The 19,114-nt window shown below is 41.8% G+C and overlaps 2 protein-coding genes across 12 annotated transcripts in view; one reads left to right on the forward strand and one right to left on the reverse strand.

Annotated features, from left to right (window-relative positions):
• ELAPOR2 (endosome-lysosome associated apoptosis and autophagy regulator family member 2) overlaps nucleotides 1-19,114 on the reverse strand; it is a 745,385-nt gene that overhangs the window by 527,772 nt on the left and 198,499 nt on the right. The gene's annotated exons all lie outside the window — the stretch shown is intronic.
• The window catches only part of GRM3 (glutamate metabotropic receptor 3), a 246,747-nt gene that overhangs the window by 217,567 nt on the left and 10,066 nt on the right, over nucleotides 1-19,114 (forward strand). Inside the window, exons 4-5 of the mRNA XM_082398283.1 lie at nucleotides 911-1,977; nucleotides 12,867-13,041. Of these exons, the coding sequence (XP_082254409.1) occupies nucleotides 911-1,977; nucleotides 12,867-13,041 (1,242 nt within the window). The remainder of the gene's footprint in view (nucleotides 1-910; nucleotides 1,978-12,866; nucleotides 13,042-19,114) is intronic.

Genomic DNA, 19,114 nt, shown 5'->3' on the forward strand with positions numbered 1-19,114 from the left:
GGTGGCATAAAAATGGTGAACAGAATGGCAGCTGATGTTGGCAAGAGAGACATGATGAGCAGCAGCTGGAAGAGAGGAGAGAGGAACCAGAGATGCTTAGAGAGGCGCTGCTCTTAGGCACTGGCTATAAGAAAGGGACAGGGTTGAGGGTTACCGATCCTGTACAGTTAGGAACAAACTTTAAAGCAATTACCTAGCTTCTACTGTAGGTGCCTTCAGAATATTCAGGTTGTATATATGTGGATAGGAGTATGCTATACACAGACACATGCAAATATGTAGTCAGAATGAATAGCCTCCAAAACATGAAAATACTACAGTTGAAGGATTATGGATGAGTGTTCTTTCTTTTTTTCTTTCCTTCTGAATTATCTAAACTGTTTAAAAGAAACATACCATCCATTTATAATGAAAATTTTTTTCTTGATTTGAAGGAGAAAAATTCCTCCTTTTAATTATATAGGTTCATGAAAATATTTAATTTCTATACATAAATATATAAATATGTAATAGAGATGAGATTCGAAGTTTGTCCAATTCCTACTGTGGAATCTTTCAAGAAATGAATATTTATATACCACATAAAATATGACTACACGTTCACCGGTTCCCCTGTTAAATAATCAGCTCCTTTGAAGGCAGACACTGTATTGTACTCATGATTATCACTGGCACTTGGCACACAGGAGGCACTCAGGAATGTTAAGTGAATGAATTTATGAATGCTTGGAGACTCCAGTAGTTTTTAATATGTAAATTCAATGGTAATTGATAAATTATCTCAGTCTTGGAATCCCCGTTCCGTTATTTCAGTTTTGCTAAGTGTATGATATAAAGTCATTGACCGATCACACTTAAGACACCTAAACAGTGTTCTTTTTTTTCTTTTCTTTTACTTTACATGTCACAGCTCCATTCAACCCAAATAAAGGTGCAGATAGCATTGTCAAGTTTGACACTTTTGGAGATGGAATGGGACGTTACAACGTGTTCAACTTCCAGTACGTGGGCGACAAGTATTCCTACTTGAAGGTTGGTCATTGGGCAGAAACCTTATCAGTAGATGTCGACTCTATCCACTGGTCCCGGAACTCAATCCCCACTTCCCAGTGCAGCGACCCCTGTGCACCCAATGAAATGAAGAATATGCAACCAGGGGATGTCTGCTGCTGGATCTGCATCCCCTGCGAGCCCTACGAATACCTGGCTGATGAGTTTACCTGTATGGATTGCGGCCTTGGGCAGTGGCCCACTGCAGACCTATCTGGCTGCTTTGACCTTCCTGAGGACTACATCAAGTGGCAAGATGCCTGGGCCGTTGGTCCAGTCACCATTGCCTGCCTGGGTTTTATGTGTACATGCATGGTTGTGACTGTCTTTATCAAGCACAACAACACACCCTTGGTCAAAGCATCAGGCCGGGAGCTCTGCTACATCTTGTTGTTTGGGGTTGGCCTGTCCTACTGCATGACATTCTTCTTCATTTCCAAGCCGTCACCAGTCATCTGTGCATTGCGCCGACTAGGGCTGGGGACCTCCTTCGCTGTCTGTTACTCAGCCCTGCTGACCAAGACAAACTGCATTGCCCGTGTCTTCGATGGGGTAAAGAATGGCGTTCAGAGGCCAAAATTCATCAGCCCAAGTTCTCAGGTTTTCATCTGCCTGGGTCTGATACTGGTGCAAATTGTGGTAGTGTCTGTGTGGCTCATCCTGGAGGTTCCAGGCACCAGGCGGTACACCCTTCCAGAGAAGCGGGAAACAGTCATCTTAAAATGCAATGTCAAAGATTCCAGCATGTTGATCTCACTTACCTACGATGTGGTCCTGGTCATCTTATGCACTGTGTATGCCTTCAAAACGCGGAAGTGCCCAGAAAATTTCAACGAAGCCAAGTTCATTGGTTTTACCATGTATACCACATGCATCATCTGGTTGGCCTTCCTCCCTATATTTTATGTGACTTCAAGTGACTACAGAGTAAGTCTCGGAATGGTTTCTCCTTTTCCTTCTTCTTGTATCCTGCCACTGTTTTGTTATGTATAAGTTAAAAGAGACTCCTTTTATTTCATCTCAGCAATTAGGTAGCTAAATTATAAATGCCATGATGAACTGCCATATTGTATATGGAAATTAATTCAATATGTTTTAAAACATTTAATTAGTGCTTGCTATGTGGAAAGCGTTGTGCTAGGCACAGAGAGGAAGATAAATGTAAATGGCATGGTCATTCAAGCAATTTATAATCTAGCAGGAGAAAAGTATAATACATGCACGCACACACACACACACACACACACACACACATGCACACGCCCCTTAAAACTTTTAATTTAATTTAGAAAGTGAATGACAAGAGAATAAGACTTTAAATTAGACACGAAAGGACCTGGCTACCACAGATCAACCTGTAAATTAAAGCAGAGTTGCAACATTAAGCCAGGATCAGTTTAAAGATCTAAAAACTTTCACTCGAGCTTCAAATAAGCATCATTATTTCTCTAAAACAAGTTAAAATACGATATTTGTTATACTTTTTCTACAACCTTACTTCCTGTAGACGTATATATATGTAACCCCTGAATCAGTTAAAACTTTTACTGTCTATATCCCGGTAACCTAATTAAGTCATTATTCATATAGTCTCCAGTAATATTCAGTTCAGATTTCTGGGCTTCAATATAATGACCATCTCTCCTGAAAGAAACAGTACATGATTCCATCAAAATTTCTCAAATTGTTGAAACCATCAATCAGTTGCTCTCACATTTATAATTCTGATTTTCATATCTTCCAATGAGTGAGTATAAGAATTTTTTCCTCTTAGGCAATTGGTTTTTATTCTCTATATTTCTTAATTCGTCATTAAGTTTTCCAGAGGCCTTATGGTTTCCTTGTTACAACATGATTTCACAAAATAAAGTGCCTCTGTAGGTTGGAATAGTCCTCAAATGTTTCTGTTTATCAGCAATTCCTACGTTACCAAGCTCTCGAATATTGCAGCTCAAAAATAAGACAAAGCTACTTAAAGCAAGAGATCAAGAGACTGGCAAAGCTTGATGTGTCCAGTCTAGTAAATTATCCACAACGTTGTGACTGAAACCTATGGACCACATTAAAGGAGCAGCAAGAAAAATAAAGAATATACATTCAATGTTGGGATAATGGTCAGGCTTTCTATAAGACTACTTATAAAAATTTTTGAAAATCTGTCAAAAGAGAAGATATCAGAACTAAATCAGCAAAATCAAAGGTCAGATTATATGCACACAGGAGTTTGTACCTTTCTAGTGTGGGGATTAAATGGAGAACTACAGTTAATGCATTTTAATGCCCCCAATTCTATCTTTTGTCTTTCTATACACATCCTCCTCCTATAGATCTGTAAGGATTTTCTTTTCAGTTCTTAGGAAGCCATCCTTAGTAGACAGGACTTGGGGTATTGGAACTGCAAAATAGTTACAATGTTATTTGTTCTATCCTCGACATATGATTTGAAACTATTCATTCTCAAAAAAGCTAATGAAAAAATAAAACAAAAATACTACTGAGAATAAAATTTAATTTTATTGAATGAACTAGCATTTATTCCTAAAACATAAAAAAATGACTTTTTCCTTTAACATGATAGCAATATCATGATTAAATGAAATTAGCTGAAGATACCAGAAGTTTTACCACATGGCAGAAGTTACAAGGAAAATGGGGCAGTGGTTGTAGAGTTGAGTGTTTTAAGGGCTATGCTAATTAAGGCAATGAATCCCACAGAGATTATCTGATGTCTCACTTATCCTTGCAAATAATCCCAATCCTAAATTTACAAAAGAAATGAGACAGTAGACCAGAGCCTCCAACACAGAGGTTTTCATATTCAACCACACATTGAATCAACTGGGTAGCTTTGAAAAAAAAAATATTGACACCTGGGGCACAGTCCCAGCTATTCTGATTTAATTGGCCTGATCTGGGGCTTAGACATCAAGATTTTTCAAAGCTCCCCAAGTGACTCTCATTTGCAGGCAGGATTGAAAATCGCTGCTCTAATGAATCACATGCTCTTCTTGCCCCACAGATATCTCTAGTTTGGCCTGCACTGTTTTGAAATTCTTTGAAATGTTTGCCAAAGTAAGAAAATTGAGAAATTATACGTAACTATCTAGACTCTTGGCTTCTCTTAACAAAATAAAACATGTGGACCCACAATTAGCTGGTTGAGTAGCGCTTATGCCTCTAGACAGAGCACTCTCACTCCTGTTGCCCACAACTCCCACCAGCCCCTGAATTCTTACACCTGGCTACCTTCATGCATGAATCTGCATAGCCCTATAAGTATCTGAACTCAGGACCCTTGTTTTAGACTGCGATTTAAAATTTCCTGGAGGGAAACCATGTGGCTCGGATAGAATCAGCAGCATTAGAAAAGTACCCAATAATAATCTAAGTACCAGCATCAGGAATTTGGGCATCGGTCAACAAGGTTTATGACTCAGTACTTTGCCACCCACTGGGAGTTATAAAAAAAATATAAAGCACTATTCCAGTCTTCAAAAAGCTTACATCTCAGTTGGGAAAAAAATAGCAAGCATGAACGAATTCAAGATTAACACAGAATAGTTTATAATTAAATTGCTGATATAAACTCTTAAATGCCTATTTGTTTCAAAACAGAGTTGGATCAGTAAGAGCTTGGTCTTTCCAGGAATCTCCTTAAAGAGGTGGGATTTCATCCTGTACCTTGGTAGGAAAGTGCAAGTAAGGTAGTTAAAGTATATAGGGCCTACAGGGAATATTCTTGAGGCAAAATAGAAATGAACCAAGAAGAATGCAATAATATCGGTCGTGCTCAAATGGAAGATAGGGGGAGTCTAGTGAGAAATTAATGGGAACTGTGGCAGCTTGGTCAGATTATACCAGGTAGAGGAATTCATTTAAATAATGTTTAAGGGCTTTGAGGTCTTGTGATTTTTAAATTTTTCTTGTTTTCTTTTGGTTGGTTGTTCACTTGGGCAAAAAGTGACATGATTAAGGTAAGAGAGAAAGAAAGGAATTAAGTCTTCTTGACCGAATTCCAAGACCTTATTCTACTAAGTGCTTTGCATACATGAGCTCACATATTCTCATTAGCACCCTGGAAAGCGAATTTCATTATCCATTAGAAAGATGAGTAAACAGAGTCAGAGGGCAATTAACTTCCCAGGTGGCACAGTTAAAAGATAGTAGGACTAGTTTTTTGGATCCAAATCCATGCCTTTCCTACTAAATCACACACTTATCTATCCTTAATATGAAGAATGGACTTGTAGGAGTAAAGCCTAGAACAAGCAAGACTAGTCAACGCTGTAAGAGACATCAAGACAGAGCAAGCAAAAACTTGGGCAAGAATCCAAAAATTCAAAGGATCTTTGAGAAATATCCAGGCTGCCTCCTTCTGTATCACAACAAAACCATCCCAGAGAGCATAAGAATCAAACACCGGGTCATCAGGGATCCAATACATAGTTCAAATGGTGTAAAGAAAAACTAGGTCATGTTTGGGTGGAAAGTTTACCATAAAAAGTTTAAACGGTAATTACTGAGTATTTTGTTCATTCATGTCTTCCAAAAGTATCTGAGCATTTATTATGGGCCTTGGGGATACAGCTGTCAACATAGACAAGCCCCTCCTCTTTTATAACTGACAATCTGGTGGGGAATGAGAGGAGGATAGAGATGGTGAGTAAATAATTAACAAGTGAAAATTCAGGATAACTCATGCAGTGGTGAGTACTATGATGGAAGGGGGCGGGGTTATGCTACTGCAGTGCTTCCCAAACTTTAAGGCGCATCCACCTGGGAATCTTGCTACAGATTCTGATTCAGTAAGAAGGAATGAGGCCCAAGGTTCCGGATTTCTAGCAAGCTCCCAGATGATGGAGATGCTGCTAGGCAAAGGACTGTACTCTAGGTATCAAGATGCTGGATTCTTACTGGGGTTGGTGCAGGCAAAGCATTTTGCCTAGGCAGACTTGGAGGTGACTCTAGAATTTTTACAAGGTTTAAGTACTTGCAAAGAAATTTCAATTTTCCCATGTTGACTATTTTGAAGATTAAAAGAAATGTATCACATCTCATTCTTTCAAAAACTGTTTGCCACCCCTACTAGTGCCTATTTCATAATACCCTACCGAAAGATGGGAAGGAGCCAACCAGGGGAATTCTACCCGCTAGACAGAAGAAACAGCAAGCGCAAACACCCCTAGGCAAAAATGCCTTAGAAAAGAAAGGTGTATCTGGCTACAGTTTAACGAGTAGATGGAAGAGTGAGTTAATATGAGAGGTAGGCGGTTGGGAGGGTGGGCAGCTAGACCACACAGGACTTTATAGGCCATAGCAAAAAGTTTAGATTTTGTTTTCTATGGAAAAAGAAACCACTGAAATACTTTTTTTTTTTTTTTAAAGGAAGAGCCTCAATTAGCCATTTTTTTTTAAAGTACATTTTTTTAAATTAATTAATTAATTTATATTTATTTTTGACTGTGTTGGGTCTTCACTTCTGTGTGAGGACTTTCTCTAGTTGTGGCAAGTGGGGGCCACTCTTCATCGCGGTGCGCGGGCCTCTCACTTTCGCGGCCTCTCTTGTTGCGGAGCACAGGCTCCAGACGTGCAGGCTCAGTAGTTGTGGTTCACGGGCCTAGTTGCTCCACGGCATGTGGGATCTTCCCAGACCAGGGCTCGAACCCGTGTCCCCTGCATTGGCAGGCGGATTCTCAACCACTGCGCCACCAGGGAAGCCCTGAAATACTTTTTAAGTGGAGCAGTTTAATGATCTCATATTTTGTGATCTCACATTTTTAGGGAAAAAAAAAAAAAAATCAAGCTGCTAAAGACAACGTATGACAGAAAGGAAAAAGCAGGGGTGGGGAGAGCAGTTAGGTGACTGCGATAGGTCAGAGACGATGGTGGCCAGAGCCAAGGGTAGGATGTCAGTGACGGAGACAGAACCTGTGAAGGACCGAGAAGTGTTTTTAATCCATCCTGCAATCTAACAGGTTAGCCTGCCACAGTTTCGGGGATGCTGACAGAAGACAAGAGACTCCTAACTCAGAGACAAAGGACTTTTATTACTCGCAGCCACCACTGTAGCCAGAACATCAGCATTTGTGTAGGTTCCGCGAGTCCCAATTTCCACTAGGCAGTGCAGAGTGGGCCCGATAACACCTGCATGAGCAGTCATCATGATAAGATCACTGTCGCTGATTTTTCTTTTTGCCTTCACTTTGAATACATCACAGCCCAGCACTGTTACCGACCTTATCCTTATTTAAAAGTTTGGTATTGTGTTCATCGTAGGCTTTTAGCATGAATTTTTATTTTTTAAAAATACTGCAATAAAATATTATTTGTCTTGATTACTGAGTTTTGGGTGCCTCCTTAAAGGTGTATCTCAGGCAAGTTCCTCATTTCCCTCATTCTGTTCCCAGCCCTGCCTCCTCCCTAACAGGTCTGGGTAGGATGGTGACTTGGTTGTCTGTAACCAACAGAGCATAAAAATTTGAGTTCTTCCCTCCCCAGAGTTTCCCAGCATACTGGGTCTGGTGCGTACGGATGGCAGCCACCCTTGGGGATGGGGAGACATTGTTCCTATCCTTCCTTCCTTCTTAAGGCAGCTACAATCAGGATGGAGAGAGTAAGGGAGGAATCAGGCAGCATGGATATCTCCATGCCAGGAAGGAAGGCACATTTGCTCTGTGTTTCCAGCATGCGGCAGCTACGCATGGCTCAACCAAACGAAGGTCCAATGTTTCTGAGCACCCAAACCCTGAACTGAATGGCAACATCATCGTTACTGTCACTGTTCATTTCAACTTTGGGGACCCCTTGACTCAGAGGCCAGAGCCAGATATGGGTAGCTATCTGCCTGGGCCACGTGGTTGGTGTATTTCAGCTCACTCGCCACTGACTTGCACAGACAGCAGCGACTTTTTTCAAGGAGTTCATCTTAATCCAGGGCATTTGCTGTCTCATCGTGATAACATCTCTTAGCGTCTTGCCTGGTTTTAGCATAAGGGCTAAGCAAGCTTTCCAGGGCTGCAGCTGACTGCAAGAATTTGTCCAGATTTCCTTGCGTCAGCCTCTCATTCTTTGGTGCAGCACTTTTGTCAGCATTTTAAACCCAATCCAGGTCAGGAAGAGCCCAAACACCAGTCAGTGCCTCATCTATGGCTTCCCAGAGCATTATCGGGTTTCAGGGCAATCTGACAGGACCAAAGCTCCTTTTCTGCAGCCAGGTTCCACTGTAAAAAACTGAGACTTTCGTCATCTCAGAATGGATCTAAGTTTGGCGTGAGAGACTATAGCAAGGGATGAGCCCTAAGAGGGCCAAGCTGTTGCCATTCTTCCTTCACAAGCACTCGTCGCCCTCTTCCCTCATTTCCCAAGGGAGCCAGCCAAAGTTCAAATGACTCACTTGGTCTCTGCTTCTCTGAAGGCTTCTCTTTTCAGAGTCAGTGTAGGTGCTTGTCCCTGCAACTTTTATGTGGAAAAAAGAGTAGAACTTTCTGCCCACCAAGGACCTGAATCAGAATAGGGAGGAAATCCACGCCACCCCCAGAGCTGAGTCAGCAACAAGTTCAGTACAGGTTCAGCAGCTCTATCTGAATCTACTTCCTGTTACTCAGCCTGCGACCCACTCCCCGAATCCTCTTCATTAATGGCAATACAGTGGAGCAATATTTATTGCCTGGGTGGCCGTACAGTTTGGTCAGCCTGTTTGCTGCGGATCCCCATGGACTTCTCTCAAGGCCTGTTCATCAGCCCTCAAGGCCCTCATTCTTCCTCTTTGAGAAAGCCTTTCTGATCTCACCGTCACGACTGTCAAAGACCGAAGAGTCTGAGATTTTACTTGACTGATTCTAACTTAATATGTTAGCCTGCCACAGTTTTGTTGACGCTGACAAAAAGGACTTTATGACTCAAAGCAACAGCAGTAGCCGGAGTTCCGCACTGGCTCTGGCTCCCTGAGCCCCCCTTCCCACAGGCTATGCAAAGGGCACCGTGACCATGGCACAGTCAGTGGTGGCATTACAGGGAGGAACAGTGAGATTAGGGAACCTGAATCTTTTCTAATGAGTGATATGCTGGTCCTTTTTTCCACAGGCACTACCTCTATCTTCTAGGGCTCTTTGCTATAAAAATACCATTGAAAAGAATGTCCAGAACAAAGGCAGTCAGAGCCACTGCTTGAAAGACATACAGAAGCCCAAGAGACTATAAAGGATTATCTTCCAAAAGAACCAACAGAACTTGATATTGGATTGGATGTGTGGGTGTAAGGGAAATGGCAAAATGAAGGACGACTCTCAGGTTTTTGGCTTGCACAAGTGGGTGGCATTTGGTGTCATTTAAATGGAGATACTTGATACTCGGAGGAAAGGATCAAGTTCTGCTTACATGTTCATTCTGATTTGCCTACTACACATCCACAACAATATGCCAAGATGGCAGTTGAATGTATAGGTCTGGAAGCCCAGAAGATAAGTTGGAACTAGTACTACATATATGAATATCATCCACATAGGAGGTACTTAAGCCACAGAACTCAATGAGATGGTAAAGAGAAGAGTGTCCAAAACTGAGTTCTGAAACACTCCAGCACTTAGAATTCAGGTAGAAGAGAAAAAGTCAGCAAAGGTAACTCAGACAAGGAACTGTCCAGTGAGGGAAGGATGTATCCAGGAAGTGATTAACCATGTCAAGTGTTTCTAGGAGCTTGAGGAAGATGAAAACAAAGCAGCATGCACTGGGAGTGTTCAAAGACACAGGACAAATAATTAAAGATAAATACAGACTCTTTATAGTGTGAGTTATAGAGGGAACTGGGCAACTGAAACTATGAGGCTGATACTTGGGCTTTGAAAAAAATTAAAAGGTATCAAATTTAAAACAGGTATACTGAAAAATATGCAGCATAAACTATGACCAAAATGCACCTTTAGTTATGCCTCCCAGTGTCCCTTTAGTAGTTAGTGAGATTAGTCACCCCTCCACCCCTGGATGGAAATTCCAGTGGATACATCCAAACACTGACCATTCACCTTACGTGAGACACCATCCTAGTGCTGGGGATACATCAATGAATGAAAACTCTCATGACCTTGGTAGGCCCGTGAATTTGTGTGCCCTTAGGTGACATAAGGTCCTACAATCATTTTCAATGGAAAAAAGTCTCTAGTAGGAAATTCAAATGCCTTGTCCTACGTAGTTATCAAATCATATCATGACTTAACATTCAGTATCATTTTCTCCTGAGGTCTGGCCTGCCTAGGAGCTGCTTCCCCTTTCTCCCAGCTCACACTCCCCAGCCCACCAGTTGCTATCTCCCTCTCAGGCCCGGTTAGAGAGTAATAAGGAAGAAGTAGGATGGTTCTTACATAACAGGATGACTTTATGATCTCTAAGTCCGCAGTGGCTAAAGACACACCCTTGACATAACCTGGAAGATGATTAAAGGGTGTTTTCACCTGATCATCAGAAAGGTCCTGCTGGTCTTTTTCTCCCACAAGTCCTTGAGTGAGTTGGCTGGCAATTCGCTACTCTGAGTTGTCACAGTCAGGCCCAGGACATCGAGCTACGCCCCTCTAGCCTCCGTCTGAGAAGGACTCCAGGCCCCTCCACCTGGGCCCTAGACGACCCACAATGGCTCATCTTGGCTGGCATACCACTCACATAGCGTTTGTTTTGATAAATTTTTAGAGTAAAGGACTATCTCAATACATCAGCAAGTGTCCTTGCTCTGCTAAAAAAGTGACTAGCCATTTCTCACCTTCTAGATTTTCCAGACAGGAATCAGGCTCTCAGGCAGGGCATCCTCCCAACCACAGAAAAACCTCAGACCTTCTGTGAAGGGCCACAGTGACGCCCTCCCCTGTAAGCTTTAAGCAAAGAGATGGACACAATCCCCCTAAAGGGTGGAGGGCGTGGAATTCACAGCACAGCTTTGGGCAAGATCTCCTCACAGAAGCCTCCCTTCTCCTCTCCCTGTAATGTCTTAAAGTATGTGAGGAGTTTCAAAGTTATAGAAGGTTTTCTTGAAAATGTGCACATTTGAACTTGTCTCACCCTCACTGGGATATCTGATAGCTTTCACATTGGCACCACGGTCAAAACCGAGGCAGGAACAGCACAGTTCTAATATCATATTATACATATATGTAAAAAAAAAAATTACGTCAGTAATGGACTTGCTGTAAATAACATAGTTATGATTTATCAAGGCTTTTCCATCATGGAATTAGATAGTAGACTTTTCTGAGAAGCTGACAAAAGAGAGAAGAGCCTGAAACTGGGGACCAAGTTGGAGAGCCCTGGAGTGGTTAGGGGAGCAAGAGCTTTAAGATAATGAGGAGAGGGCTTCCCTGGGGGCACAGTGGTTAAGAATCCGCCTGCCAATGCAGGGGACACGGGTTCGAGCCCTGGTCCGGGAAGATCCCACATGCCGCGGAGCAACTAAGCCCGTGAGCCACAACTACTGAGCCTGCACTCTAGAGCCCGCGAGCCACAACTACTGAAGCCCGTGCGCCTAGAGCCCGTGCTCCGCAACAAGAGAAGCCACCGCAATGAGAAGCCCGCACACTGCAACGAAGAGTAGCCCCCGCTTGCTGCAACTAGAGAAAGCCTGCGCACAGCAACAAAGACCCAACGCAGCCAAAAATAAAATTAAATTTAAAAAAAAAAGATAGTGAGGAGAGATTTACTTTCAGCAATTAAAGTAAAACCAGAGTCTGAAGAATTATGATACAAGCGTAACCTGATTTTTTAAAAATCCAAAACAGAAAGAAGTCTTCTAAAGTTATGTGGCTCTTCCAGTTAACTGTTCAGTCTTCAGCTTCCTTTGATTACAGAGTAAGGTTAGACACTTTAGGGCATGAGAAATTATTGCTATCTGGTAATAGCATCGGCTGGGGAAAAAGGAAAAAGAACTCTAAAATGACTCTAGGATTTACCATAGTTACTCTGAGTAGAAACTGATAGAAGAAATAATTAATTTCCATTTTTCATACTGAAAGTGATTAAATATGTAGAATCTAATTTGGGATTTTCCAGAAAATCTATGGGAGCTGAAGCCAGGATAAATGAGGAGAGCGGAGAAGATGAAGAGTGCGGGCAAGGGAATGAAAAGAAGAGATGATAAAACCTAGATCTGAGGTTTGCTTTCAGGGGAAGCAAAGAGGGAGCAAGGGACAATTCTCTGTCAAGGATGGGTGCATAGAAGCCTGGAGAACAGAAAGACGGAACAGTGAGCACCTGATGTAACAAAATTCCAGAGAGATGCTAATGAAATAATTAGAAGAATAGGTACCCCAGAAGAAAGTTGATAATGTCCCCCAGTGTTGAGTAGGGAAACCAAGAGCTGACAGAGCTCCCAGCAAGAAAAAGAAATGGAAATACGAAACAGGACCAGATTTGTTCATAATATAGTAAACCTTAAACAAGCCAAGTTGATTGACTCAAATTATCAGTTATCTGGTCACTTCATCATTGAATACTGATATTTGACTCTTTAAGATTCTGATTTCAGTGGCTCTGCAGAAATATCTTTATACAAAGTAAAGAAGAAAACAAACAAAACAAGAAAATCCGTGTGAAGTCTTGGCAAGCCTTCAGGACACCAAACACGAAGAGCGTTTGCTTACAAATCCTAAGCAATGTTTCCATGTGCATCCCAAACTCAGAAGATCCAATATAATTGCTGTATTGGTTTGGCTAGAATAAGAACAGAACTGTGGATGATTTGGGTTTTTTCAGTTTGCTCTTTTTTCAGTGCTCTCTTGAGTTGGCCACTGTACTGAATTTATAGTCAAGACACTTAACTAGGCAATCTTTTCTTATAGGTGCAGACAACGACCATGTGCATCTCGGTTAGCCTGAGCGGATTCGTGGTCCTGGGCTGTTTGTTTGCACCCAAGGTGCACATCATCCTGTTTCAACCCCAGAAGAACGTGGTCACACACAGACTGCACCTGAACAGGTTCAGTGTCAGTGGAACTGGGACCACGTATTCTCAGTGTAAGTATGGAAATTGACACTGACCCCTTCACTGTAGTAGGGAGCAGGCTAGAAGGAGAAGCAACAGACATAGACAGCAACAGACAACACATGTCCATCCCCATAATCAATCTCAATTCAATTTAGTAAGTGCTGGTTTGCTCACTGTGTGCCAGGTACTGTGCTGGGTGCTAAGGATACAGTGATAAGCAGAAGAGGTCAAGTTTCAGTTTGGGCAGTATGCGGTCTAGCAGGGATGACAGACATTAAATCCATAACCACAAATGGGATTTTTGACCAAGTTGTAGAGTCAGAGAACCAAGTTTCTAGTCCTGACTTTGCAACTAGGTCAACAGGTAACCTTGAGCACATCACTTTACTGTTTCCTTCCTTAGTTGGCCTAGAGGGTTGGACTAGATTGGTGCTCTGTAAAGTATGTTCTGTGTCACATAGATACTGAAGGTGCTTCATAAAAATTAGAAGAGGAAGATAATCAAATAAGGTGGAAAATGCTACATCCTAAACACCCACTTGGAAGTTCAAAGCACCTCCTTTGACATGAGTATGATAAAGGTTTTTAAGAATCTCTACAGCAGGGAAACCTGTTTCACTTTGTTATTTACAGTTTCTTAAAAGTAATTGATCACAGTAAAATCAACTGCACATCCCATGGAATACACTTTGGAAAATGCTAGAATAGATCTTCCTCCTATTTCAAAGACAAAGACACAATGTTTTTTTCAGCTGAGAAGGCAGTGCTAACTGAAAGATACCAGGGTAACTCCCAGCCAGAATTCTCTCACCTCCTGGCCTGCAAATATCTGAAACAGTATCCTTGGAGAATCATTTAATTCTTTAGAGGCATCTAAAGCACAAACGTAGCTAAAGGGGACAATCTTTTAAGCAATTTTCAGCTAATCTATGGTATGAAGTAGGAGAAATTCACTGACAGAAGGATGAGGGGGAAGGGGGGTGGAGAGGAAGGGGAAGGGGGGTGGGGGGAAGGAGGATTGGAAGTGACAGAGACAAATGACTACTTCACAATTTTGCCCCGAGCCGATTAGAAAGGAAACTTCGAAATAGCTCAGCATCACAAAGTGAGCAATCGCATTAGTGCCCCAGTTTCTCCAACAAAGTGCACAATTCATTGGGCTGCCCTTTTCCTAGCAAACAAAGGGAAGACTGATGGCTGACAGCACATGTTCAGTGATGCGCTGTGTGTATACCACTCCTCGGTCTCAGCTGCTATAGAGGTGGAGACCTTACTGCATTTTCAGCTAAATTTCCAGGTGTCACGAGGGCTGAGTCCCAGGACCTGGTAAAACTTGTGAAATAATTTTCCTTGAACCTTAAAGAAACCTGCTTATTTCTTGAGCAAACAAATCTCTTTCCTAGCAGCTGAACTATAAAAGCTAGCTAGTCCAGACCAGAAAGAACTGGCATATAACTAATAATAATAACTAATAAAAACAACAATAATACAGCTAAGAGGAACTATCATTTATTGTTGCCTTTGGGCATTGTGCTAAATACTCCATACATGTGTGCACACGTGATATAACTTATTTAAGGCTCACAGCTCTTGGAGATCTACCCAAGGTCACACGTATTGAAAGTGGCAGAACCAGAACTTAAGAGCCAGTTTCTCTGATTTCAAAGCCAGGGCACCAAACCACCTTATTGTGCTACTTCATCTAGAAAACAAGCCGGGAAATTTCCCATGAACTACGTACTTGGTAAACTTTCCAGGGAGAACAAAAGGAAAATTACCCTAGGCTATGCAGCATGACTTACCTCTGGGCAGAAAGAGTCTTGTTGATAGCTTAGAGCTCTTGGCTGTTATTAAAACAATTTAGCAGAGTCCCTAAGTCTTCCCCAGACATTTTTCAGATCACATACATCCAAACCTCAGTAATTTAGATATGGTGGCATTTTCTAATGTAGGTACTAGGAATTAATAAATTCCTGAAGAGTTAACAAGGACACTTTACCCAATCAAGTCTCCCCTCAGAATTTCAGAAATGTCCATTTACACAAAAACAATGTACTGCAACTGCCATGGACCTGCTTAAGCTGTCACTCAGTATCTAATCTGCTAGTGGCCCAACTAATACTTCAAGGTACGAGTCTATCCAGCCCAACATTTTAGGACTACTTTGTTACTCAGTGAAATTTAATTTTTTTCTTTAAAAAGGTCTAAATTTAGATCTCATTTTCCCCACAATTTTCCTCTAATTAATCCAAATTAAAGAAGTGGCAGTAAAGTAACAAAGTGAAGTATTTGAGTGGTATCTCTAGGCATTTCAAAGTGCATAAGTAACGAATCCATTGATCTTTTATTTGTAATTCTTTATCTTTTACTCACGATAGTTTAATATTTGTGGGCTCATTTTATCCCATGTGTACAAGATATCACAAGTTCTATTTTATAGGTGAGAAAATAAGAGAAGTTACTTCTCAAGGATATGCAATGATTCAAGAGTTGACACTGGATTTCCTGACTTGTGATTAGTATCCTTCCCATTTTAATAAACTGGAACCACTGTCATGAAATTCATTCAGTCATTAAATGCTTGAATGCCTTCTGTACACCAGAAATTTCTAAGCACAGCGGTGAATAAGACAGAATCCCTGGTCCCAGGAAGGTTAGTGTCTGGGGCAGTGTTTTTCATACTGTAGAATGTAATCCATTAATGGGTCATGAAATTTATTTAGCATGTTTGACCAGCATTTTTTTAAAAAAAGGAAACAGAGGGACTTCCCTGGCGGTCCAGTGGTTAAGACTCCGCACTCCCAATGCAGGGGGCACAGGTTCGACCCCTGGTCAGGGAACTAAGATCCCGCATACCGCACGGCGTGGCCAAATTAATTAATTAATTAATTAATTAAATAAAATAAAACTGACCTGGACACTTAAAAATAATAATAAAAAATATAAAAATAAAAGAGAAGAGGATAAAGTATTTTAGAGTGTTATCATATGTAATAGGGTAAGTAGTGTTTCACCAAGTTTGCTCAAGTTTACATATGGGTACCAGGTTCAGGTAAAATATTTATTTCTATGAACTGCAGTCAAACGTATTTGAAAGCCACTTGCCTATGGGATCTAGTTCTATGTATAAACGCGTTACTGACCCACTATGATGAAAACTTAAGCAACTGGTTTAATATTTCAGTGCCTGTTTCCTCCATTATAGATTCAGCTCAATTAATATCCATTTCCCTCCTAAATACTGGGAAGTATGCTGTTTAAAGAATCAAGAAAAATCCTTAAAATGCTCTGCATTAAGTACAGCATATGTTTTTCTTAGGTTGTACATAATTTATGTTCTTCTGGTTAAGTATTTGCAGGCATTTTATTCCAATGGATTATTGTTACCGGTATTGCTTCTGGTTTTCTGACTTAGTGTCTCCAGAGGTAAAAACAAAAACCCCATGTATGGACGAGAGTAAGCCGGTATAGCAACGGAGTTACCCCCCGCACAGACACATTTAGTTATCTAGTCCCGCATAACAAACTTCCCCCAAATTTAGTGGCTTAGGAGAAATCCCTTTTGTTATCTCTCTTGATCTAGTGGGTCAGGAATTCAGGCAGGGCTTGACTGAGCAGTCCACCTGCTCTGCAAGGCCTTGACAGGGGTCCTTCTGTGGTGTCAGCTGAGACTGAACTGATCTGGAGGGTCCACAGTGATTCACTCTCATAGGTGGTGCCTTGGTGGGACGCCTCTCCACGTGGGACCCAGAGAGCACGACAGAGCCCACCCACATTCAAGGGGAGGGAGGCAGACTCCACCACTCAAAGAATTTGTGGCCATTCTTATTATGCTGCACTCTCCAAATCCCAAATCCAACCGGCACTGCACTCTTAGCAGGGATTCAGTGACATGACACTCTTAACCTTATGCAATACCAAGAAGTCACCTTGAAGGTGCGGCCATATTAATTCAGGGTGAATTCTCTGGCGAGAGAGCAGCAGAGACACCACATCACTCTGGAGTCTAAGTGAGCTCCCTGACTGCAGCTAAGGTGGTTGACAGCAGAAAGAAGATCAGTTAGAGGGTTTTAAAATCTGAGCAGTTGCTCTCAAAAGATAGAAAAGCACGGCCTAACTCAGAAGCAGGCATGGAAGAAAGAACATCGTTAAGGACAACTTGGAAAACTCACCATTTGAGAAATGTTTACATATTGCTGTATGCAAACGAGACCAATTTTAGTTGTATCTGATTAACTACATACAGTGGGAGTCAGAATAATAAAAATAAAGGAAACAGTAACTTTTCTCCACTAAGTGTACCCATAGGCCAGTTGTCCCCAATATTTGCATATTAAAAAAAAACTCTCTGAAATGGAGATTCCCAGGCCCCACCCTTTGTATCATGGGGTCTTGGTAAAGGCCAGGAGTCTGGTCGGTAACAGATACTCCAGCTGGTTCAACAGAGATGGTCCAAGGAAAACGGTTTGAGAACCTTGGCCCAAACTATCCTGTCTGCTTCATCCACTGCTCTCAGTGCAGAGCAGGGAGCTCCACTTGGATGCCCTCAAAGAGAAAGGAGGCCCTGGGTTCAGAGAAGGAGAGGCCCTTGAAGTCCCATCCTTTGCCCAAGAGCCACACCCCAGCACAGTCATTTCCCCCATTGCTGTCCGGAACCCTCCACAGAGGCATTTCTCCCACACCCACACACATAAGTAAACATCCTTTGTATTTGGAAGAGAAAAAAAAAGAGGTCATTCTTTGTTTTCTTCAGCTTTAGAAGCAAAGGAGCTTCCCAGAGCTGATTCCCAAAGACAGGCAATCAAGAACGTATGCTGAGAATCTCAGCATCTGCAAATTCAATGATTTTTTTTTTTTTTTTTAATTAAAAGCCTTCCCTTCAGCACTACACCCGACAGCATCTTGTTCTACCAGCATGGGTGCAGAATGTAAGCGAATGGCGCCATTTTGAGGGAGACAAGCTGGATGTACACGTGAGGTCTGGCAGCATAAAATCCTACAGGCCGTGCGCAGGTCAGAATATTGCTGACACTAATATAGGTTTGCATCAGCATAGACCGGGGGGAGAAGAAAGAAATGGACGGTGTCCAACAGTCCCTCAGAGCTATTATGTACCCAGACGTGGTCCTATGGGGATGTGTATTTCTCTTGCTCATGGTGATCATTCAGATGTATGTACGTCATTATCATTAAGATCAGCCAAGAGGCTTCTGCTAATTAATGATGCCCAGATTTGGGTCCCGGAGGAGCCATGGGCATATGGAGATTGATTTTCTCTGCCATAACCTTATTCAGAAAGTCACTTGTCTAGGTGGTAATGTGCGAACTGCTCAATTAATAGAATTATTGTTTATCACTGAGCATTTGCACATTATAGAAAGAAAGCAGCAGTCTAAAAAGATCGAGGGACCCGCCTTCTAGTTTCACGGTATAATTTGCCACAGAGCTTCAGCAACAGAAAAGCAAGTGCATGAGGACAAGCTTTTGCACCTATCAATGGCCAAGCTTTGAAGATACCCCAGTTGGCCGGGGCAAGCCACTGTTCAACTCTGAACAGGACTTTATAAAAAAAAAAAAAACACACACATAATGCCAAGTTTCTTCTCTACAGTGTTAGTCTAGAAAAACAGCATAATATACCTGCACTTTACAGTTCAGGGAGTCCCATGATGACTCGTCAGCCAATTAGGAAGTTATTTGGCACCCCAGACTGAAATGGACGTCTTCTTCGCCACAGGCATAAATATATTATAAACATAAATCCTCTCTGACCAACCTAGGAAGAGCCTAGAGTTTTCAGCAAGTTGAGCCATTTGCTTCCAGGCAGAATACACCTAGTACATCCAAATCAGATAGATGTCAATCCATTTTCCCTCAAGAGAGCAAAGTCCACAGCACTCCTGAGAACCTCATTCTTTCTATTCCCTTTCATTCCCTCATTGAGGATGGGAGGATAGTCTCCAGCTATAATAGGTAACCCTATATACATTAGGAAATTGATGTTTAATACCTCTCCTTCTTTGATTTGACATTTCCATTTACTTGTCTCACAACCACTCTAAAGCAACCCTTAAATCATTTTCTCTTTACCTCTACTATTTT

The sequence above is a fragment of the Balaenoptera borealis genome (genome assembly GCF_965194805.1).
Source record: "Balaenoptera borealis genome assembly, chromosome: 7".
Taxonomy (NCBI): domain Eukaryota; kingdom Metazoa; phylum Chordata; class Mammalia; order Artiodactyla; family Balaenopteridae; genus Balaenoptera; species Balaenoptera borealis.